Source organism: Halyomorpha halys, unplaced genomic scaffold, assembly GCF_000696795.3.
Source record: "Halyomorpha halys isolate HHAL.00 unplaced genomic scaffold, Hhal_1.1 Scaffold726.1, whole genome shotgun sequence".
Lineage (NCBI taxonomy): Eukaryota > Metazoa > Arthropoda > Insecta > Hemiptera > Pentatomidae > Halyomorpha > Halyomorpha halys.
In genome coordinates, this window is record NW_027116696.1 from 442,115 (window position 1) to 467,076 (window position 24,962).

At 28.8% G+C, this 24,962-nt stretch overlaps 2 protein-coding genes and 1 long non-coding RNA gene across 10 annotated transcripts in view; 2 read left to right on the forward strand and 1 right to left on the reverse strand.

The window, feature by feature from the left end:
• LOC136797281 (uncharacterized) overlaps window positions 1-6,712 on the forward strand; it is an 8,452-nt gene extending 1,740 nt beyond the window's left edge. Inside the window, exon 2 of the long non-coding RNA XR_010845137.1 lies at window positions 13-6,712. This is a non-coding gene — a long non-coding RNA (uncharacterized lncRNA). The remainder of the gene's footprint in view (window positions 1-12) is intronic.
• sky (GTPase-activating protein skywalker) overlaps window positions 1-18,621 on the forward strand; it is a 77,375-nt gene extending 58,754 nt beyond the window's left edge. For all 6 annotated transcript variants that reach the window (XM_014428540.3, XM_014428541.3, XM_014428542.3 and 3 more), the window contains 3 exons: window positions 8,772-8,930; window positions 13,839-14,059; window positions 16,858-18,621. In XM_014428540.3, coding sequence (XP_014284026.1) covers window positions 8,772-8,930; window positions 13,839-14,059; window positions 16,858-16,999 — 522 coding nt within the window. In that variant the 3' untranslated portion in view covers window positions 17,000-18,621. The remainder of the gene's footprint in view (window positions 1-8,771; window positions 8,931-13,838; window positions 14,060-16,857) is intronic.
• Window positions 18,622-23,349: 4,728 nt separating this feature from the next.
• LOC106685721 (collagen alpha-2(IV) chain) overlaps window positions 23,350-24,962 on the reverse strand; it is a 109,564-nt gene continuing 107,951 nt past the window's right edge. For 2 of the 3 annotated variants that reach the window (XM_067053432.1, XM_067053430.1), the window contains exon 32: window positions 23,350-23,486. The gene's annotated coding sequence lies outside the window, so the exon portion shown is untranslated. Of the gene's footprint in view, window positions 23,487-24,396; window positions 24,535-24,962 lie in introns of those variants that run through there. The other variant, XM_067053431.1, reaches the window with a different exon arrangement.

A 24,962-nucleotide genomic window follows, 5' to 3' on the forward strand; every position in this document is an offset into this window, starting at 1 on the left:
TCTATATCTGAGGTGAGGATATACTGTATCTATATCTGAGGTGAGGATATACTGTATCTATATCTGAGGTGAGGATATACTGTATCTATATCTGATATTATATATCTGAGGATATACTAAATCAATGATTATATGAGGTGATGTTAGCCCTGCACATTTGTTGTCATATTTTTAGCTCAGACCAATCAAGTAGCAGGTATCACTTTAGGGAGGCTGGAGAAGGGTTTAACCCAGTTGGTTTTTGTAACCCATGGCTAATGTAACAAAAATCATATTTTCTACTAAAATCCAGATTAAAAATTACATCCAAAAGCATGCACCCAGTGCTTACAGACTGAGCTAACTAGAAGTGAGCCAATCCGTTCTTTTAAGGAATCTGATCAAAACCACTTAATAGATTGCTTTACATATTTATTTCTTTTTCAAATAAAAATCATCAATTTAACATTTGGAACCATTCCCTTTTTAATTCTAATCTTTAGACAAATATTGATCTCTGGAAATTGGTTTTGAATTGGATATAAATCTAGCCATCATATTCATTTTATTGCAATTTCAATATTTTCTGAAAATTGTTTTTGCAAATAAAAATATGACAACCCTTATTTTAAACTGAGTAAATATAGATTAAAGAATTCATTATTAACTTGTTTGTAATAAACAGATTCCTTAAAAATTCCTGTGCTTTGTTAGTAAAAAATAACTAAAAAGAGATTTATTTCAGCAACATTTGTTCTTGTTAAGAAATTATAATAAAAAATAAAACAGAAGCTCATTTTTAGTAATTTTATTAAATATTGTTTTTGAAAAATGATTGATATATTAATTTATTCAAATGAACCTACTTGATAAAAGTAGTTATATGATGTAAGTAATTTTCCCATTTGATCTCTCATGCTTCTTAGATCAGGCAGAATGATGGATGATCTCAACTTGTGCACCCTTGGAAACATTCACTTTAAAGAGATCAGGTCGGACCAAGTGGCATGACCATATTCCCAATCACCTGTTTCCTCTGGTCACTTAAGCCTTTCCTAATTGTTCCAAATCAAAATATTTTTGGATCCAGTTGGTTTTTATTATATGTAGTTCACATTTCTGATCCCTATAATAGTACTGGTCAGATAAATGTTTTTATAGATGTATTTTTATCTTTTATGATTTTGTGTTGGATCTGAATGAAGTGTCACTACCAAATTAGTACTTATTGGGAGCCATTATCTGTTTCTTTATCTCTATGTCATGATCATTGTGTTATGTTACCTGAAAACTGAGGTACACTAAGTCTGTTGTAGTAGCAGAAGAGTTGGTTACCCATTTGAATTCAGGGAAAATAACTGATGTTTAATAATATCTCATTATACTTCCTCTGTCTGTATAGAATCATGAGATCCTGTAGAACTGTAGTGAGCCCATATCTTTTAAAACTGTAGTGAGCCATCATTCTTTAAAAACTTATACTGATTTTGGCATGTTTGTTTGACTGGAGCCTCTGGACTGGGTGATGGGGTTGCCATTTCCCAACATTTACATATCTCTACTTGTTTAGATGGTACTAAAATTGATGTTTGAAAAGCTCTAAAGAACTTTTAGGATTGAACTACCTTAAGTCTGGCTGCAAATTATTGCCTACCATTGTTTAATCTGATGGTATCCCTGAGAGGTTGTACAAATGTGGCTTTTATTACATATATAATACTGGACATTTTGAATAAACGTAAAAATCAAGCATTCACACTTCCTTCTTTAATTTATTATTATTATTTTTTAAGATATTCTTTAATGGTATACTTTTCATTCCTTCAAGATAATGGAAACCAAATTAGATAGGATTCAGTATTTTTTTATATTTATGTAGAAGGCTTTTGCATTATTTAGAAGTTGTTTGCTGATATTTTATGGAAATTAGAGCAGTAATTACTGTCTATTATATTTGGTAGAATTTCAATTTTAAGTTATATTAATATTTTTATAGTGCAGCTTTAGGAGTGATGAAATTTGATTTGTATTCAAGATTATATGACTCTATCATTCCTATAATTTAAAAATAATTTGGTTTACTGGTCTAACGATTAGAGGTTTTATTTTGTTCATCTCATTGTTAGTATTATCATGTATAATTAAGTTATTATTACCCTCTTACCAATAGTATTTTTTTGGAGGGATTGGGTGTCGAAAAGAACCAGTTTCAGAGCATGGTGGAAACCATTATTGTGGAGTCACTTAAAATACTGCACCATCATTTATATTAGACCTTAGCTGTGTACTGTCAACTCTCTGAATCAAAGTATTGTAAATGTATTCGACTTGTCACAAATAATGCTCTCTCATCTCTGACTGATTAGTATGCTGTTTACTAGCAACTCATATCACAGTTGAGAAGCCGCTTGCAATTTGTTTTTCGATTTCCTTTCTTTGTTGTAGTTTTGAAAGCCTTCACTAGTAGTTAAAAGAGAAATTGGTAGCTAATGAATAAAATTTTGGATACCATCCATCATTGGTTAATTAATTTTATATCCAATAAACTGCAACCATTTCTCCTCTTGCCATGTAGTTTAATCTGGTAAGTCTTAGGCGTATATATCTTGAGGGTTTTGGTCCATAGTTTCAGTATAATGTTTTGAGATTCTCTCTATGGTTACTGCTTGTATGTAAATTTCCATCTTGTGAAAATTTTGTTTTTTTACACGTTATGGAAGTGTTGTTCTGCCAGATAAATCCTTGCCTCCAACTCTACCAACAGTATAAGATATTTTACAAAAATTAAAGAGGATTTGTATTATTCCTTGTCGATAAGAAAACATATTTGAAATAGCATGTTTTAATCAACAGGTATTTTTAACATTGGCCAGGTCTATATTAAGCTCTTTGTGCTCTGAAGTTGATGTTTTATTTAAGAATTAGAAATGAAGAAGATGTCATATTGTTTTTCATCTAATTTTGAAATGGCTTATCATGTAGTTTTCTAGCAAGTGGTTAATACTGTTATTCTTTCTTTTGAGATTTCTTCTAGTAATTGTAAAAATTATTATTGCTGCTTATGTTTTCTCCTAATGCATGTTTTTACCTTTTTAGAGTAATTACTATATACTGTTTGTAAAAACAAAAGTAAACTTGATGACCAACTTTTTTTAATTTATTTTTTGTTTAGTATGTACAATGGACATATTATTGGATAAATATAATCATAATTTAAAATTCATACATGTTATTTGGTGTCAATACTATTTTTTCCCTTCTTTTCTATGTTGAATATAGTCTGTTGGGAAGTAATGAAGGAATAAAACAAGAATAGATTATTTAATTGCTTCTTATTGTTGAAGATGAAATATTTTCCTTCAATTTCCACTGTCTTCAAATTGTTTTTGTTTTACAAAAAACTTTTTAAAAGTATTAATAATACTTTCATTCCTTTTTATTATTTCATATTAATGATAATATGAATAATACTATGTTAGTGCTCCTAATTTTATTAGTTTCCCTAATTTTCTTATTAATATCATGTATGAGTTTACTGAAACCTAATTTATAGTCAGCTGTTGGCATTTGATGAATTGAACAACTAATTTAAAAAACTTTTCTTTTTTTTGCTTATTGAAGATAAGAAAAATATATTATTTATCTTCTTGGTTTAAATGGCTGCAATATTATTTATAGTAATATAACAATTGAAGGAAACTGGGGGAAAACAATTAAAGTTACATTTTGTATGTCTTGTTTTATTCAATACAATAAATTAACCTATCTCTATTTCTTCCAAAGAATGGTATATCAGTTTCTTTTTAGTATTGATAAAGAAGGTCTCTTTACAATTCTTTTGAGACTGGATCAAAAGGAAATTATTAAAAAGGTGGGAAGTGGAAAGGAACAATGGATAAAAGAAGGAGATGAGGGTCTAATAATAAAAGATCCGTCAAAAGCTGTAGTTAGTTCAGCCCTTGTATATAAATCTGAGGACCGAGAACGGGTATTATGGTAGTAAACTAAGGTCTTAAATCGAAGGAAATCAAAGAGGGGTGATAAAAAAAAGGGCATAGATATAGTGTTGAGTGTTAGATAAGGAAGGGTTTTAGAGTTTGGTGGGGAGGATGTTTTGGTCAACTGTGTTCGATGGTGGTTTAGGGAGAGGGAATCAGGGATTATTTTTAGAACAAATTGCATAGAGTATACTGGTTGATAGACAGATTGGAGAGAAATAATGAGAAAAAAGTGTTCCAGGAAGTTTGAAAGTTATTTTTGTTCCAGTGGTCTTGAAAGATTGAAGAGAAGAGAAATGGGACAGAAATCATTAGGTAAAGAATGATTTGAGGTTTTATTTTACAGTTGAACTAAAATGGTTATCCGAGAAGAAGGGAATATAAAGTTTTTCCATAAAAAAAATTGTAGATATGATAGAGTACGGACATGAGGACTGAGTAAGAGGATTTTTTTTTTTAGGGATGTTGTCAGGTCCATAGTCTGTATTATGGGATTTTATTATAATGATTAGTTGGATGTAATAAACGTGTAAGAAAAAGTTTTATGGTTATGAGCTTGATGCTTAAATATCTGGAGTGGGTGAAGAATTATGAGCAAAGGATATGAAGTGATTGTTAAGATCATTTGGCTTTATTGGAAGTGAACAGAGGTTATTGGATTCTGGCAGAGATAATTTTCCTCTTGGTTTTTGAATCTAGGGCACTGGTAAAGACATAGTGGATGTGGAGGAATTTAGCACATCGAACAGTGAAATGGGTTTCTTTGCGGAGTTACTTGAAGGTTACATAATCAGCTGGTAAATAATTGTGATGACAAGTGGGGTCTAAGCTCCGATATGATATTTTAAGAATAAAGGATTTGATGGATAGGTCATATGAAGTCTAGATTCAGTTAGGTGATCAAAGAAAAGGAACGTGATACTGTAAAGAAGAAAGTATTTTCATTTGGAAGTCAGTTTTGTGGAGGTCTAACCAGATGTCAGAAAATTGCTTGTGATGGGTAGGAGTATAAAGAAGGAGGTAAAGATTAAGGAACAGCACTAGATTAGTGGACAAAGATTTATCTCGTGAGTTCAGAAAGCATATTTATGTTAAAAATTATCTGAGATAATAGCATTGGAACAGGTAGAGATCAGTTGGACAAAGGAGGATTCCAAGAGATTTTCAAATGGAACATGAGATGAGGAGTTAATAATGCAGTATAATAAAGAAGAGGATATTCTAGAAATTTCAATGAAAATATAATTCAGGTAAGGAAGGTTATGAGAAGGGGATTGAAATAGGATTTTGGCCTTAAGAATATCATGAACATATAGCCCATCATCGTCCTAAGACTAGATTTATCATGATGAAGGAAAGAGTTATTAAGAAGGGAAACTTGGGAGGAAGGAATAAAAGGTTAAACCTGGTTTGAAATTTGGCTATTGGATAAAAATGGTTAAGAAAGTAATATGATGGCATTGATAACCCAAATTTAAAAAGAAGAAAAAGAAAAAAGAATTGGATCATTGATTTATCGTGTATAACTCATATAAGGAAGATGGTCTGGATATGGTCAAGAAGCTCAACTAGTACAAAACTGTTTATTAAACGTCAATGTTTTGCCTCACCTTTCATGTTACTGAGATTCATTAAGGCTATTAACAAGATACATAAGCTGAAAATATTGTAAAATGAGACTAAAAGATGATGTGAAAAATTATATAAAAATGAGATGAGTAAATTAAAGAAAATAGAACTTTATACTTTATACAATGATAAGTTTATTAAGAGTAATAAATATTAGACATAAGATAAACAGTTGGAGTAATAACTAGTTGAAAAATAAAACAAATATAGTACAAACTAAAAGACTGAGAATAAAGGAAATAAAATAAGAGTAAATATTACAAGGGACAAAATGATGGAAAATAAAGAACTAATCAGGTTATACCTTTTGTCAAGGGAGAAAGCCAAAGGATTGGAGGAGATTTGATGGTTACATTTTGAAGTGAAGTTAAATTAAAATATATTATAAATATAAAAGTATAATAAAGTATGATAATAATAGGAGATACAAGTAGATATTAAATGATAATATACATAAATACTTAATTAATTAATAAAAATAAATTATAATATAAGAAAAGTAACATAAAAAGGATGATGTATAGTAAGAGATGAAATTGATCAAATCAAATTGAAACAATTAATACAATAGAGATAATACAATGTAGATAAAAAAAATTACAAACTCTGAGAGAGGTACAAAAGTGTTTTTATTTTATCTAAGATTTAAATAATAAAAGAACAGTAATTATAATGCTATCAATGCATGTATGGATTCCAAAATAATCTGTTTTTAATGGTTAGAGACAGTAGCAAAAATTGATGTTTGGTCAAAGTTAAAAGAACGGTTGAGGGTGAAAGTTTGGAGGCAGGCAGGTTACAGGAGTTGATGGAAGTTTTGTGTTGGAAAATATGATTTTGAGGTGGATTTTGATTACTCTGATGAATGAATAATTACAACTGGGATAGAACAGTGTCCTGTACACTACATTGGAGCGGTGTTGAAGAGTTACACGATGTTTTAAGTTGGAAAAAAGGGAGGAAAGTTTGTTGTGGGATTTCAGGCTAAGGTGTAATATAATGATTGCAGATTGTTAGGATTTTTGTATATTTTCAGAGAGAATGGGAATACAAGAAAAGGACCTGTACTGTAAAAAGAGCTGAAGTAGATTGAGGAAAGGAGGGACTGGAGTTACAGGGTTGAGTCAAAGAGTTAATGTGCCATGTTAGTTGGGAAGTTGCTGTCAAGTAAGATCTGTTTAATACATTGTATGTTGGTCTAGTGGTATTGAGGGTCGGGTAGAAAAAGGATTGGAGGATAAGGATTACTGCTACATTGATTTTTTTGTGATTAGGATGATAGGAAAAATAGTTAAGAAGTCGGTTTAATATGTTTGGAATACCAATCAGTAGGTAGGGAGGCATAAGAATTTCTTATGATAAGCAGATTAAGGAAAGAGAAAGGTCAATTTCATGTTCAACAATAAACCAAAGACGGGGCTGATAGGATTTCTGGGATTCTCTCAAGCCTGAGAACAAGAAAGAGGTCGTCAACGAAAAAAAAAAATGGATTGATCATTTCCCCTGATCCTTCAATTGATTTCCTATTTACATTGATTCCTATTACATTTATTGAACTATAACATAACACTGTTTGTAACACAACAATTACAAAACTTCAATAAAATTGTGGAGGTTAAATTTGTAAAGTTGAATTCATCTCCTACAACTTCTCTCCAAGATGAGAACATTTCTGCACTCTCTTCCTTGGTTGGAGATGATCACCACTTTTCTTGTTAATTTTCCTCCATCTCCCACATTCCAAAAATTTTGTTAAAGGACCCTCCTGGCCTGATAGTAGATCTCACTTTTCTTCATCCGCTACCCATTAAATATGATCTTTGATTTTAAAGAACTTCCTGGATGGAGCTGTCCTAGAATCTGTTGCTGCTTGTCATTGGGGCAGTTAGATTCTACTATTGGTACAGTTGAAGTCACATAGAGAGCTCACCATGGGACGTTCCTCTCATGACACAAGGCTTTACTCTCTATTTGAATAGGAATGGTATTATGATTTAAATCTAATCCTTTAAAGGATGTTCATATACTTAAAATCGAACCTCCAAATGTTTCTTCTTCTTCTTATGAGTTGTTCAGATTCTCAAGAATCTAAAGTGATAGGAGTTTTAGAAGGAGAGAAGTCATCTGTAGCCGAGGAAGCTGAGGCCTCACCTTAGCAATCTCATAACTGCAGCAGCACTAGTTTGATTCTGATGGAGGTGGTTGACTTTTATTTCTTGGCAGCTCCATGGAATAAAAACTTGATCCTCCTACTCCAGTTAAAATAGTTTGATTATCTATAGGATAAGGAGATTAAAGTTATTGATTCCCACAAAGGCTATTATGAGGATCTGTTAATAAAACTTTTTAGGAGGTTGCTAAGTTTTGTCTCTTAGTAAATCAGTTGTGCGGTCTCTTAATAAATCAGTAAAAATAATTGTATGCATTCTAACAGCTCCAATTATTACCTGGTAATAATTAGGTTGTAAATTAACTTTATTGAGGTAAAATTATCAACTAACTTTGATTCTCTCAATTTAATGAGAGTATCAAGTACTTTTTTTATTTAAACAATAAATAACAACAATGTAAACATATCTGAGGTTTGGGATAATTTCAATTCAGTTGAGAATTTTTAGTACCACACTTTCATGAGTTGATCTGTTCACATCTGAATCGATGTGGAAGGTTGGTTAGGTCATTTCACTTTGACCTCTGGACTATTTTGACATTTTATACAAGTTCTCCTATTCTCTTTTTCTCTCTGTCAATTATGTTTATCCACAGTTGAATATATATAATTTCACTGAACCTTAAAACAGCGGAACACAATACAATTCAAAAACTTAAACTAGTAAGAATAACATAAGGATAATATTGTTTAGGCTATATATACAGATTAAAACAAAATTATAGATTTAATGAGATATAACAGTGTAACTTTAAATGTTTAAACTAAAGTATAAATAATGTACTGATTATTAATATTTTTATAGTTACTACTAATTCATGGTGGAAGATGCAATAAAGTCGACTTAATTATACTTAACAAATAAATCTTGGGAAATTCATGGTGCTTTTTGTTTTGATTCTTTTTAATTTCATTAATGGTTACCCTGTGGGAGAGAACTGATCATATCACAGTCAAAGCTCACTTGATATTTCTAATATGAAATTGGGTTGCAGTTGTTCACACTGTGGTCTTGGCTACCAATGCGCATTACCATGTACCAGCCAGTGCTACTTTATACTACTGAGGAACATGGTTGCTCACTGACAACATTTTATATCAGGGTTGAACAACATGAACCAACTCTACTTATGATCAAGACTTGTAACAATGAGGTAATAAATCACTAAAATATCTAAGCACATTTTCATTCTTTTAAAGTTTAATTGGTGTTACCTTAGAATAGCATATCTGTTTCTTTTTGAATATCTATGATTAAGGTACATATTTACTTCAAAAGTTGGTTTACTCAGATATTGTTCTAAAATTTAACCTTTGAATTAATAAAATCTTTGTTTATTACACAAATATTTGTTAATTGAAGCCACAATTAGTGGTTTCATATTATTAATCTTAATTATTCTCTTGAACACAATTTGGTTCCCTTAATGAAAATATTTATAGAGTACTTAATTTCATTATTTTTATGTATTATACCATTTGTTCCTTCTGAACCCTTCCAGTGTTTTCAGGTATGCATTCAGTGACCAATTTCCTTCACTTACCATCGAATCATACCTCAGAGGCCTCGTCCCCACAACCCTCTTTCACCTGGATATAATTTGGCTTTCAGGCTTGTTTTAAATTGGCTTCATATCCACAACTATCAACCCTGTAACTTGGCCCTTAATTTAGCCAGCTGCCTATCTTATAAAAAGTAAGGATTCACTGAATAAACATTTAATTATCTTCCCAAAAGTCAGCTGTCACCTTCTGTTTAACTTTTATCACATTCACATCTCAGTTTAATGATTTGTTCAAAATAATTCTTTAAAATTTAATATTTTTACTAGATTGGAATAAATTATTTGAGAAGGTTGAATGAAGTCTTAAGGTGGCCGGCCATACATGATCTCTCCATCCATCCGAATCCAGCAATGTCTCCATTATTCTAATGTCTGTATGGAAAATGGTTTGAATGCAACAAACTGACAGGGTTATTTGGATATCCAGTCAGTTTAATATCCATCAGTTTGATACATCATTTCATTAAGCCAACTGACAATCTGTAAGGAAAAACAACAGGCTAATCACTCATGTTGAATCTGAGGTTGGCCCGACGTAAGAAAAGAAAAGAAAAAAACTGAGGTCCAAAATCTCATTCTGTTCAGTTACTCTTGGAACTGCACAACATTCGGCTGTTGTTTTACTACTTGTAAAATGTTATTTTTGAATGTTGGTATTTGTATTAATATTGTTTTAATTTTATCTACTAAATAATAAGTTATTGTTAAAAAAGCAATAACTGTCGCAGCGACTGTGATGGTCAAGGGATAATTTTGGCACTGCTGTCGCACTGGTTGATCTGTTATAGTTAATGATACATGTAAGGCCAGTAAAGCAAAGTGAAATAAGTTAATTGAAACAATGTGAAGTGGAATAAGTTAATTGTGAAACAATGTAAAGTGAAATAAATTAATTGTGAAACAATGTGAAGTGGAATAAATTAATTGTGAAACAATGTGAAGTGGAATAAGTTAATTGTGAAACAATGTGAAGTGAAATAAGTTAATTGTGAAACAATGTGAAGTGGAATAAGTTAATTGTGAAACAATGTGAAGTGAAATAAATTAATTGTGAAACAATGTGAAGTGGAATAAGTTAATTGAAACATTGTGAAGTGGAATAAGTTAATTGAAACAATGTGAAGTGGAATAAGTTAATTGTGAAACAATGTAAAGTGAAATAAATTAATTGTGAAACAATGTGAAGTGGAATAAGTTAATTGTGAATCAATGTGAAGTGGTGTAAGTTTATTGAAACAATGTGAAGTTAAATAAGTTAATTGGAACAATGTGAAGTGAAATAAGGTGATTGAAACAATGTGAAATGAAAGTTTACAATCATAAAAAAAAGAAGACATACAGATGGATAATACGGTTAAGACAATATTGATACAATACATTAAAATGAATTAAAACAATGGATAAATAAATGTTCGAGAATAAAATATTGTTTCAAAAAAATAAAATATAGTATAGAGGTTAAAAGTCAAGTGAAGTATGTCAAGGCAATTAAATATAAGGTTAAAAATAAAGTGATGAAATGTAAAGACTAATAAATATGAGGTTAAAAAAAAAAAAAAAAAGTAATAAAGTATTGAGATAAGTAAAATAATATAAGTAGTGATAAAATGATAACTAAAAAAGTTAAAAAAGGATAATGAAACTATTTGGTGATGATAATTAGTTTGAATAAAAATGACCAGCAAAAGTGACGAACAATAAAAAAATGTTACAGTTTTTATCAATTTTTTGGTTAACGGGAAGGGATTCGAGGTATATGCAAATTGATTCTTAGACGAGCCTTTTTTGGTAGTTAGGAATAGTGGTATGGTCAAAATCAGAAGAGTCATTAAGCATCAGGGCATGTTCTGAGAGTTTGGAGGTGGTTGGGGCGGGGTTGTGGTTGTCCAAACTTGTGAGACATTTCGTAAGAATTTTGAAGTTATAAAAAATTATAATGATGTTCTGCAAAACAATGTTTGAGACAAAATGTCTCTGAAATGATGTATCAATGTTTTAAAGTATTAATATTGTTTTGTTGATTCCTTTGAGAATTACAAGATATTCCAGCTTAAGTGACAATATATTCGAGTGTTTTGATTATATTTGAGATATATTCTATAAAGTAACATTTTTTATTTGTTTAAGTAATACTTAAAACCTTCAGATGTTACTGTTTCTATATTAAGAATAGCTTGACTGCATATTGAGAAGGAGAATCTTGTGAATCCTAACTTTTACCTTTCTGGATAGTTGCCTTAAACTGATTTTGCTCAGTTTATGGCAACTCTATATCACCTCTATTTAGTTCTAAATCAAATTTTTTTATCAATGTGTTTAATTTAATAATTTCTACATATTCACCTAACAGTAAAAAGTGCTACGAGCCAAGCACGAGTATTTTACCATCTAGAGTTTAACCTTTTTGGTGCCATTTATCTTCTTTGTGATATCTAAAAGTAATTATTATTTCTCATTTGTTTATTTTTTTTTTTTGAAGTTATTATATTTTGAGATGAATGGGGAGAGGAAAGTATGAATTTTTATCTGAGATATTTTCTTTGCAATTCTGATTATTATTTTAGAATAATGATTTATTATAAAGATTGTTTGAGAGTGGTTTATTTTATTATTAACACACACAATTTTGATCTAAATATTCTCTCAACTTTTATTTTCAGAAACTCTCCAATATTTCCGTCCTCAGGCCATTCTCAAGGAGATAACCTATAAAAAGTTTTGTTTTTATATTAATTATGTTGTTTCCTTAATAACATACTGATATTTTTGGGTATAACTTAAATATTGATGTCATGTTCTTTAAAATCTTTTCTGCAGGCTAATTGCCCATGTCATATTTTTAAAATAAATTAAATATTAAAATAATATAACAGTTTCAAATAATGTTTTTAAATTGATTGTTTACTTACATAACTTTTTATATCTTAAATTTAAAACTTTTTCACACAAATAATCTTATCTTTTTCCACTTACAAACATTATTTATAATAGAACCTACCTTCAATAGGTTAGGACTCTGTTATCACCTTATCATTAAAACTATTTTTTTTACATTTAGTACAATTTAATTAACATTCAATTTTTATTTATTTGCTTATAACTTATCATTTCTTAAATCCATAATTACTATATTTTTATTATATATATATTTTTTTACATTCATATACCCCCTCTCCTTTTTTTTTCACATATGCACTCACCTATACATGTTTAATGCAATTGCTTTTTTTATTAAGTCATTCATAACCAAACCAGACAGGCATACAGATAAATGTCTACCCATCGGATGGCCAACATTTTGGCAGAAGAAAATAAAAAATATTATAGTTGTATATAATATAAAAGGATATAAAAGGCCAGAAGGGATAAAAAGGTCTTTTAAGGATTATGATATTGGAGAAATTTCATTATGTTTCAAACCAACTAATAAATTAAAAAATTATAGTAGACCAGAAGATCCAATAGATAGTAAATATCAATCTGAATTAGTATAGAAATATTCTATGCATTAATTGTCCAGCCATATATATTGGTGAAACTAAACATTATATATAAGATAGGATGTATCAACATGGGAATGATATGAAAAAGGGCCCCAAGAAAACAGCATTAGTACGACATGTTGTTCAAAATAAACATGATTTTGATTTTGAAAATGTAATAAAGAAAATAGTAATCTTAGAAAATATATTAGAATCAATTTACATTTCAGAAAATATAAATTATACAGTAAATTTCAAATCAGATTCTAAAGGACTTATCCATTATTCTGAAATTTCGGTAAAATAAATATGTAATTATTTGAAAAAAGTTGCTAAATAGATAAATGTTCAAATCCTTGAATTTTACAGATGTATATATAGTATATATACATATAAAATCATGTGTAGGTGAGTGCATATGTGAAAAAATAAAGGTGAGGGGGTATATGAATGTAAAAAAATACATCTATAATAAAAATATATTAATTATGGATTAAAGAAATGATAAGTTATTAGCAAATAAAATTTAAAGGAGATTTAATTTGTGTGAAAAAGTTTTAAATTTAAGATATAAAAAGTTATTAAGTAAATAATCAATTTAAAACTGTTATGATATGATTTTAATATTTAATTTATTTTAAAGATATGATATGGGCAATTAGCCTGCAGAAAAAGAACATGACATCAATATTTAAGATATAGCCAAAAATATCAGTATGTTATTAAGGAAACAAAGTAATAAATATAAAAACAAAAATTTGTATAGTTTATCTACTTGAGAATGGCCTGAGGGCCGAAACATCAGAGAGTTTCTGAAAATAAAAGTTGAGAGAATATTTGGATCAAAATTGTGTGTTAATAATGATTATTTTATTTACTTCTTGTTTTAATTCAAATCATGTAGCTGTTTTATTCAGGTGCTGTCCCTTACGATGTCAGATATATATATTTTAATGAATTTCAAAAGGAATTTGTGTTTGCAGAAGTGAGAATCTAAATCCTTTTTATTAAACAGGTGTTTGGAGCTTACTGCTCATCACGCTGGGTTGAGAGAAATCAGAAAGATGAGAGGGGAAATCGAAATGCATACTTTGGCACCGGAGAAACCTTTTTGTTTTCACTGTATCCAGAGCGAGCCAAGTATCCTTGGGTTGGTATGGATGATGGAAAGTCTGTTCACCATGCTGCGGAGTTGTTCATGGCTGCTGACACTAAGATGATCACCATAGGTGGAGGGTAAGATTTATTGTTGGTGTCTTAATAAGAAATATTTTATTTTTTTTTATATGTGATATTTAAATTTGAAATGATCAAGTTTCATTTTAAATTAATGCACTGAACTGCCTGCAGTTTGTTCAGTCTCAACATCATCTTCATTATCTAATCCTCCCCAAGGTTGTTTCAAATTTTGCAAGCCTAATTCTTTTTTTAAAATGAAACTTCATTCATAGATTTCATCTCCAATTTTAAACCTTCCATTTCAGCTTTTAATTTAGGGAGGGAGGGAGAGAGAGAGAAAGCTTCTAAATTCTTAGTTTTGCATCTAACCTCAGCACAACAGACACCAACTACACACCAGGCTCAGCATTAAGTTCATAAATTAAATAATTAATGAACAACATGACTTTTTTCTCTCTCTGCCCACTACTTTCTACACATGTGCCGCCACCACTAATTTTTTTGTCTCGTATATTTCACATTTATTTCCATTGAAAAACACTTTAGAAATCTGACAGTGTGTTTTTTTTTTCTAAAACAAACCATGTGTTCATTTCCAAAACTGGCCTTAAACATTATTTTATTTTGTTCTAAAATTACAACTTGGTTTCATTGAAAACCATGCCTCTAACCAGGATAAAGTTCAACATAAATCCTTATTTTCTTTCCAAACATGGACCTGATTTTCTGGTTTATCCACATGCAGTTGTTTGTTTCTTGGGTGCTTTTTTTTTAGATTGTAAAAATATTTTTAAAAACAGTAAGGTTTTTGTGTGATCGATAAAACAAATTCATCTTTTTAAAAAAATTTTGATTAGCCTTTTTTTTTCTATGTAGTCAGTCCAGTAGTGGAATCCAAAACATTCACTATTTTTTCTTTCCAATAAGGACCATATATCAACCTTCTTTGCTAATTGAATAGGGAAAATTCATTAATGATCATTAGGGTTCACTTTGGAAATAAACAACTCAATTATAATGTTATATGGATGTTGCCTATAAAATAAAAGGGAACAGTATACCAAATAAAATATCAATAGAAATAGCGAAATGGGAATTAGTTTTCTTCAAGGTTCAATTAATTTCATAAAAGTATTACTTATTTTTTTAAATGACTAACAACATAATTTTTATAAAATGAAGGCACGATTGTTTTTATTCTTCGGTCCCTTTTCTAGCTTTCAAGAGCAATGGATTTTGATTAATGAGGTATTAAAAGAAAGGAAATTTCATGAAGTAATATATCTCAATTTTAACTCTTTAATGTTTTCTATGAACTTTGTTGTAACAGTTGTTGAAAAAAATGTGAGGTTTCAAAACTCTAATTTATTTAAAATTTTATATATTTCAATGAGTACATCAATAACCTTTAAAACACACTGGGTCCTGTATTTTAACAACCCAAAAAGTAGCTGTTTTCGAGATGGTGCACAAATTAAGCATGGATCTAACCTGATTCTAACTATAGCCTCCATTACATGTTTTCTCATCTCCCTCCTCTACCAACCCACAAACAGGGCTAAATTTGAATACTAGTAAAAGAAAAAGGGTAATATATACATCCTGTTATGTTGTATTAGCTCAGTAGTATTCAATATATACTTTGATGCATCCTGAGTAATGTTGGGTTAACATCAGCTTATATAACATCTTACATAGATATTTTTCCGTTGTTGTTTCGCAACTACTTTTTGAATTGTTATGAACTTCGTTATGTAGCTTATTGTGGTGTCATCACTAATTAATACTGTGCAAATTAATTTGTTGAAATTTCATAATGAGAGACCAGCATAGGCACAAATAGAATAAATAAAGTAAAATAAGATTTGTCTATTCATAGGAATGAGAGTATGGACAGCTCAGATGATTTTTAAATTTAGTGGCTCTATTACTCATACCACTATGAAGGAAAGAAATGATATCAATTCATCCATGAATCCATGAACAGTAGAAAAATAAAATAAGAAAAGAATTCAAGTTTTGAGTAAGTTAAAATTGGTGGAGAATCGGGTGAACAGAAATGTATAATATATAAATAGTGTTGTAAGTCCAAAACCAATCATTAGGAGTAAACAGGATTTCAACACAGAGAAAGAAATTTATTCAAGCATGCTGCCCAAGTTGCTACATTACACAGCATACTGATCAATCCATGATCGGACATATATAAATTTATAAATTACATTTTTTTGATATGATACAATATAATAGAAAGATTTTATAAAACTATAAACTACTAAAATCAAGTTACGATATCCCTTCAATTTTTAGCCTGTTTACTAGAACATTATTATATGTTTGAATGATACCTTTTTTTTTTTTCCTTAAACAAAAATTAATTTTGCTCTCTTTTCATGGCTTTTTTGTAGTGTACATAGTACAAAAGCCCAAGAGGAGAAAACTAACAGTTATTTCACTTCAATTTTTTATTACTTTAATGTAGACTTTATACAGTGAAGAGTCTAAATTGATGACTATTCCAACTATAGTTAAGGGGAATAAGAAATGATGGTTATTTCAGGAAATAAAGAAAATTCATTTAAATCAATTTTATTTTATAATTACTTGTTTGTAATTATGGCATTCCTTTTAGTGTTGATATTTTCTATTAGCTGTATTTGTGTCTATGTATGAACCATGAAGACAATTATTATAATTACATTGTTTTATTATCAGCATTCCAAAAGTGTATTTTTTATTTTTGATAAATATGTAAAATTATTCTGAGGGATAAAATATAATTATTACTGATTTAATAACTTGCTCATTTTTTTTTTTTTTTTGTCTTTGTTGATAAATTTATTAATATTCCTTAGGGATGGCCAAGCAATTTGGATGGATGAAAATATCCGGTTTGGAAAAACTGACCGCTGCTTGACATTTAACAACCCACCACTCTGTCAAGGACGGGACTTCGAAATCAGGGTTCTTGAAGTCTATGGCTTTGGAACAGCATAATACCTTATCTCTCAAATTGACTCTTTCACCTCTCTTGATTTCTTTAATTTTATTTATTTTATCTGCTAGTATTATAGTATATATCATTCATTGGTGTTGTGTCTGAACCATACAAATGTTTGTAACAAATTATATGGTTAGTTTTCAGTAATATAATTTAATGAATGTAAGCAAAAATGATATTTATTTGCATGAAATTTATAATTGTTATTGTTTATTAATTTTATTAGTTATTTTTTATATTTTGCTTATTGCATATGAACTGTGCATATTTGTTGATATTCTTAGAAAGCTAACAGTAATTTTTAGTGGATTTTTGTTTTTGTGAGTTTAACATTGAAGTTTTAATATTTTATTTTTGTTACATTGATAATTGTTGAATGTGATGAGTGATGCAGAGCCCTGCTTTGCATGTTTTATTTAGTTTCGCCTTTAATCGATAAGTTGTTAATCACTTGTTCATATATATTTATGTGTAAGTTATTCAAGGCTGGCTTCAAACCTTTTACTTTGCACACTACAATATTCTCAGTATTTTAATGCTTACAGTTAAGATATACAATTTTTAGATTACTCATGATATCTTATATACATAAAAATATTCTTGGTATGTTTTGGTAAACACTTTTTCTAAGGTGAAATAATGTTATAAAAGAGGGTAATAAAGTTTCAGACATCTAAATTACCACCGACAAAAATGTTTTATAGAAATTGTTATAGAAAAGAACCGGACACTTAGTTAGATTTATTTTAAGATTTTTTTTTTTTTTAATGGAAGTAAAAAAGTACCAAAATGTGATATTTTTTTTTAACCGCCTATGGGCTTCGTTAGAATTTTGGATAAAATATAGAAATATTTTTACATTTACATTCCAAGTAAGTTTTTATTGAAAACTTGTAGTGTGCAGTTTAATCTAAGGTTTTAGCTTTTGAGATTTTTGAATAAAAAAATCAGATTGTATTGTGCTAGTCTTACATTGCATTTAGGCCTAGTGAGGGTTTAATTAGTCCTAGTTATGGGTCTTTGTAATATTATGAGACAAGGTATTAGTAGCTGTTGAGCTTGCCCCTATTGGCGTATTATGTTCATTTTATTATCTCTGTATATAATTTATTTTTGTTGTTTTGTTACTTTCATTTTTCAATTTAAAGAACTTACCCAAAAGGTTGACTGGGAAGAAGAAAAAAATGGGGAATGGGAATTATGGAGTTCTAAGTTGAAAGAAGAGATGTGACTTTTGATGTTGTCCTAGTCAAAGATATAATGTAATTATTAAGTGTGCCCACTAGAACCATTTTAAGGATTGAGCAATTAACTCGTGCTACTAACCTAAGTGTATACACTTTATATGTTTCCTCTTTATCTATTTAGTATAAGGTTTGTAACATCGCCTGTAGTTCTGTTAGTTGTGCAGTGTTCTTAGACTGAGAGTTAGCTTTAACTGTTTTATATATGTTGTGTATACAAACCAAATGGGCCACCAAGCGAGGAAATAAAGACCTTAGTTATTATTTTATATTTATGTTTTAGGTTATTACTAATATTTATGTTTTTCTTGTTTAGTTTTATCATATATTATGATTGTTTATTAATTCTATCTGTTCAGTGAGATGACCTATCATGTGAATGAAAAGGCTTATAAATTAGTACAAATTTAATGTTAATCCGACCCGATATTATATGATATATGATAGAATGTAACAACTTCTTTTCTCTTGTTGGTGTACATATTTATTTTCCCTTTACCCTGTTAACATTCCCTCATTGTGTTAGTTAGTTCAATTTTAATTGTGATTTACTGTAACAACTTTTGTTACCATTGAGAAGTGTATATTTATTATTTATGCATGAAATAATATCGAACAATTTTACTTTAAGTTCTAAAATTGGCTACCTGCAAGTAATATTATTTATCTTATTATTTTATAATATTTTTATCAACTATAAAGATATTGGCCTTTTGTGATATTTTATTCAGAATCTGTTAATCTTTTTAATTTCTATATAAGCTGTAGCTTTTGATGTTGTGTCTGCAAATCATAGCATGTTAAAATATTATTTAAGATTATATAAAAAAAGAAATATTAAATGTATTATTATTCAATTAATGAATTTTATATCTCTGTTCATAAAAATTATATAAAGTTATTTATTGCATATAAATCATTCATTATACTTAAATTATTGAAACATTATCGATTAAATGACATGAATGTTTTTATCAGCTATTTTGAGATGTTTTGTTATTTATTTTTGTTTTGATATTGACCTTCTATCATTTCATAATCATAATTTTGATTTAAATTATGTACATGATTGATGAGGTGGTATGTTTTAAAGGATTTTTAATGTTCATTTTAAGCACCATCACTTAATAGGATTGTTGAAAATTTCAATTGATATTCTGTATTAACTTTTGTGTTATCACAAAGTCTTTAATATAAGTGTGCTTAAGACATTAAATGTATCTTATTTTTATTTCCTATTCTATCTATATATTTAATATTTTGGAATAATACAAATTTCTTGGATTAACACAAATATTATGATTATGGTAATTGAGGTGATCAGAATTGTTTTTGGAACAAATAAATGCACTATTACTAGTAATGGAATGTTGTTTTAATTTATAGAATATATATATATATATATATATATATATATATATATGTATAGGTATTTGCAAACAACTAGTACAATGAAAAATATTTATTTGCTAAAATAAATTAATTTGTATTCAAATTAAGTCTCAAAACACTTTAATATTTCTTCAAAAGTCCAATGTCCCGGTCAATCCAGGAAGAATAGAATAGAAAATAATATTGTGATAATGGAGTTAAGTTGATCTGTGATTTGGAGTTAAATTGGGAAGTGACAAAATAGAGTGATTTGACAGAAATTGATGTCCTGGGTGGAATAGCCAGCAAAATGTTTTTAAATTATTGATGTGAGTTGTAGAATAGTATTTGGGATTGTCCTTGAGGTTGGCCTGATTGACCAGGTTGTTGGACTTTTGAAGAAATAATAAAGAGTGTATTGATTTTGAGTCATAACTTGATGCATATTATTTTTTTTTAAAACAACTACAACTAGTCTCAAGAAGGTGAAAAGATTATATTTAAAAATATATATATTTTGTAGATATCACATGATAAAGCAAAACAACAAAATAAAACATAAAAAAGGATTAAGGTATAAAGGTAAAAAAAAAGTTAAGCTGGAGCAAATCCTGTTATCTAGTATTGAACTGTTCTAATAGATTATTCTCGAATATTTAATGAAAAGGCAATGTTTCTTAAACTGGGTCCCATGGTAATAATATTTAATTTTCATAAAAATTTCTCAATTTAGAATTAGAATTCATTTATATTAAATAGTAACACCATCATCTCCTAGTTAATGCAATGCAATTAACCTCTTCTAGGACATTTTTCAGCTTGTGTATCATTTATTTCGAGTGTACTAGTTGTTGCAAAGAAAAGATCTATTTCAGTTGATTTCTACTTTTCTTATTAAAATAAAAACTTCATTCCATTCCGGGTCTCTTCTGAAATAATATGGGTAAAGGGCAGTTGCATCTAATTGTTTATAGGTGAAATGCTATCTCATATAAGCTATTCTTAACTATACTAAAGAGAGGACTAAAGTAAATGTTTAATATCACTGGGTTAATATACAAGAAAAGGATCTGTCTAATTCCCTGTGCTGCCAATTCTCCCGACCAAAAACTAGCCGCTTTACCTGATGAGTACAGCTACGTTACCCACTCTTGGAGAATCAGTGATGTTGTTATAACTGCAACTATCATCGTTAGTCATGATTGCGCTGTCGCACTAGCTCTGGCATGATTGTTGATAGTAGAAATAATGACAATGAAGCAACTGTCATATTAACTATTAAATGTTTAATGTACCTTGATAATAAATTATCGTGTAGTTTCTGTTATTTCAGCAAAAGATGCAACCACTACCTTGGTGAAACTGTTTGATAGTTACAGTCATGAGAACATTCATTGTCACTATTATTAGTTTTATTGTTGCGACAGTAATGTTGCACTGGGTCAGGTGTTATAGTTGATAGATGGTACAAAAAATGCTGATAGACTAACAGTTGCGTTAACTGCAATGTATAACTCATATTTAAACGCCTTGACAGGAAACTATCACAATAATCAACCTTACCAAATGTAAGAACGACAGGAGGGAAAACATGTTCTTATTTATTTGCTTAAAAACTTCAAATTGTATGATCCCCTAGACCCGAAAAATAATCATTTTAAAATTGAGGTTTAGCTTTTCTTTGATAATCTTAAATTAAAACAATGAGGAATTTTGGAGTGTGCAGATTTTTATAACTTGCTATGAGTGCAAATTATTAAAACTCGCCAAGAGTATAGAAGGGTCTTGCTGTAGTTACTTACTTTATTGTATGCATCCTACAGACATTCTTAAAGCTATTAGAGTTGTTTCAAATGAACTTAGTCTATAGTAAAATCTATAAAATGCCTCAAACACAAAGTTAAAAAAACTTATCTGTTAGATGTGCCTCTGTTCAAGCAAAACAGTGATATATAATATGATAGAGAGATTAGGTGATAAAAAGAGATTGGGTTCCTGGGACAGCCAGAAGATACTAAAAAAACAAAACTGGTGAAGAGCTGACGTCCATACAACTTTTACTAGCACCATACGCTGGGTTGAAATTAATCCTCACTCATTTGAGAACAAAGATTTTTACATTATTCACAGTAGCAATACTTTCCTATACTAATTTCTCAAATTTTTTAGTCATCAAATCTAATTACTTTACTTACAACAGTCTTCAGAAAAGTACTTTTAATAATATTTATCGTAAAATTTTATTATTTTTCTGTTGCAGAAGTAAAAAAATGTAGCAGTTTACTGAAAATTGCCATTTTGTCAATGCTAAATTGTTTTTATAGAATTAATGTTGAAAACACTAGAAACAATTTTATGGAGCTAGTCATGTCAACTGAAAGGCATCACACACACAGATCAGTTTGCAGTATTGTTATCGTGAAAAATATCAAATTAGGGTTTTTTAAGAAAATATTTGAGGTCCAGATAACCAATTCTCGCAAAACGGAGTGAGTGTGTGTTTAGGCGTGCATGTGTATGTGAGCACATAAACAGTCATACTTTTGCAAAAGAGAAATATTAAAATTTTGCAATGAGCTACTTTATTGAAACCTGTTGAAAATCTTCTTAGTTAATCTGTCACCAGAAAGTCTCAATTGGAAAGTCTCACTAAAATGAATAATAAACAATATTTATTCTAAAAACGAGTGAAGATTAATATTAACTTGACATACATTATGGAAGTTAAAGAAATGAAAATGATCCGGAAATATATGTATAAACTTTTACTTGAGCTTGTGTGATAAATGTGGAAATAAAATTTATTTTCAAGGAAAAAGTAAATAAACCTCATATTCATTTCGTATTAACTTTATTATTTAGTTTATTAACTTCAGTTAATTTAATTAAAATATCTTTATTTCAATAACCTTCTGCTTTGTAAGGAGGTTCATCAGGATTCTTATCATTTTAATACTTATCCTTCAGCTTCATTTTACCTACCATTCTGAAGCCAAATTTTCTTTTCCTAATTTACCTTAGTTTACCTGTTTAGCAAATTAAATTAATTAAATTTTTTTTTCAATCAGTTAAGAACATCTATCTCATTATTTTAACTTTTAACTTAAGAGGATACAACTTTCTTATATACCATTTGCCAAATAAAAACTAAATTACTAACTCTTAAAAATTCACAATTTCATCAGTATTTTATGCTGTGAATATATTCAGGAAGAACTAATGCCTAGACTTTAGATCATTTATGAGTTAACTCAGAATTAAGAGTTAGTAATTAATATTAAGTAAAAGGATATTATAAAATGTATAGTAAATACACATATGTAACACAGGATATATTTAATAAACAACATTTATTAAATTATATAAACAGAACATAAAGCTACTTGTATTGTAAATAAGAATTAGTTCACAAATTTATCTTATTCACACCTATATCTATTTTAATAATTTGCAATAAATATACAAATTAATTCAATTCTATAAGCAAGACTGTTTATCCTAATTTTATATAAAATTACAAAATTGTACAAATTTTTATTTTAAGTCATACGTTGATTATAATTTATGGCACATATTTTCATTGTCAAAGTAACAACAGCACATACACAACAATTATAAAACAACATTGATATACTGAGTTTTATTTACAGATCATTCTGGTATATCAACATTTTATAAATCACAATGAAACATTCTCATAATTAAAAACATATCTATTTAACAAGTAAATATATTACTATTAGACTATGTATATAAAATCACTAAGAAATAAGAAACATCATTTACATGTAGCATATCTAATGGCAGTGAAGATGGATGGGCAGATGGCTCAGTAAGGCACAAGATCAACACTGTGAATTAATCAATACTGCAACAAATTATAAATTTTAAAATAATAATAAGTCTCCATCAAATAAAAAAAAAATTCAACTCAAATAATAAATAATTTGATCTTTTATCATTTAACTGAAAACTGTTAAAATTAAAATTAATGTTTATTCAACAGAGGTCTTAGTAGAACAAATATAAAGGCCAGTAAATTGTGAGGATCAAAACTTTAAAAAAATATTAGATGAAAATTAAAACCTGAATTTTCATTCTATTTAAAAAACAAAGTAAATTATATTTATAATTTTAGGTTATATATTAAAGTGATAGAATACATTTTGATCATAGTTCTAGCAACCTTCAACAATTTCATTTTATTTACTTATAAGTGGAGAAAGAATGGTGAAAACAAAGTTCATTTTTTTTTTCATTTGAACTCTCAGTGCTATCTGTTTAATGAAAGATTTTTATTCATTTTTTAAATTGGTATTAAAAGAAACAAATATGCAATACTTTGGAAGAGATAGAGGTAGGTTATAATGCTTTATAGAATAAAACAAAAAGTATAAAATGTGACTCAGATCATTTTACCCCTGGGCCAATTAAATATCAAGATGAACTAACCAGCCTTTGTCCCCTTAAAAAAGAAATTAAACATAGATAAAAAGTAAAAATGTAGCACAAACAATACAAACCACTCCAAACTAAAGACACTGTGTTTGCAGCAGTAACCCATTTTAGAAACTTTAGGAGGAAAAAATCAAGGTACGAAATGGCAAAACTAGGACAAAAGTAATGCTAGGTAACCATATTGATATAGGTATCTAATGTTTTTTAACCTCAGCATCTCTACAAATTAAAACAACTTGGAAAAATTACCATACCATGTGGATACTGATGAAATAAAGCAGCTCTTCTGAAATTTCCCAGATCGTTACCTCAAAAATTCATTATGTGAGATTTTACCGAGTATTTCTAGAAATTATTTATTTTTACTAGTTTATTTCCGCCAATGATCACTTAATAATATTAATATTAATATTCTCCAATATATTGGTAGCTTTCTTATAAGAAATATATCATAGAATCTGAAATAGTGAAATAAGTTCAGAAATCTTCAGTTACACTTAAAAAATTTGAATTTTTAAAAGATAAAAAACATTAAAAACAGCATATAGCGACAGAATGAGATATATTTATGAACAATGGATACATTTAAAATATGAAAGAAGTTTATAATTAACTAAATGAGAAAATAAGTGTTTTTATGTTTCCATGGTTGTTATACAGTAAGAAGAAGTAAATTTTTGCCATGCTGACTAATAAAGAAATTGCTGTTTTGAAAAGCTCTAAGATTAATTTCATCCCTAGTAGAATTGTAATTGAAAGTTGTGTTAGGCTCGCAACATATTTTTACTTAATTAGTTAACAAGAATGAAAAATTACAATTATTTTATTGATGTATGTATATGTAGTTGACCGTAAAAATTGATATATAGGAAGATGGTCAGGGTTG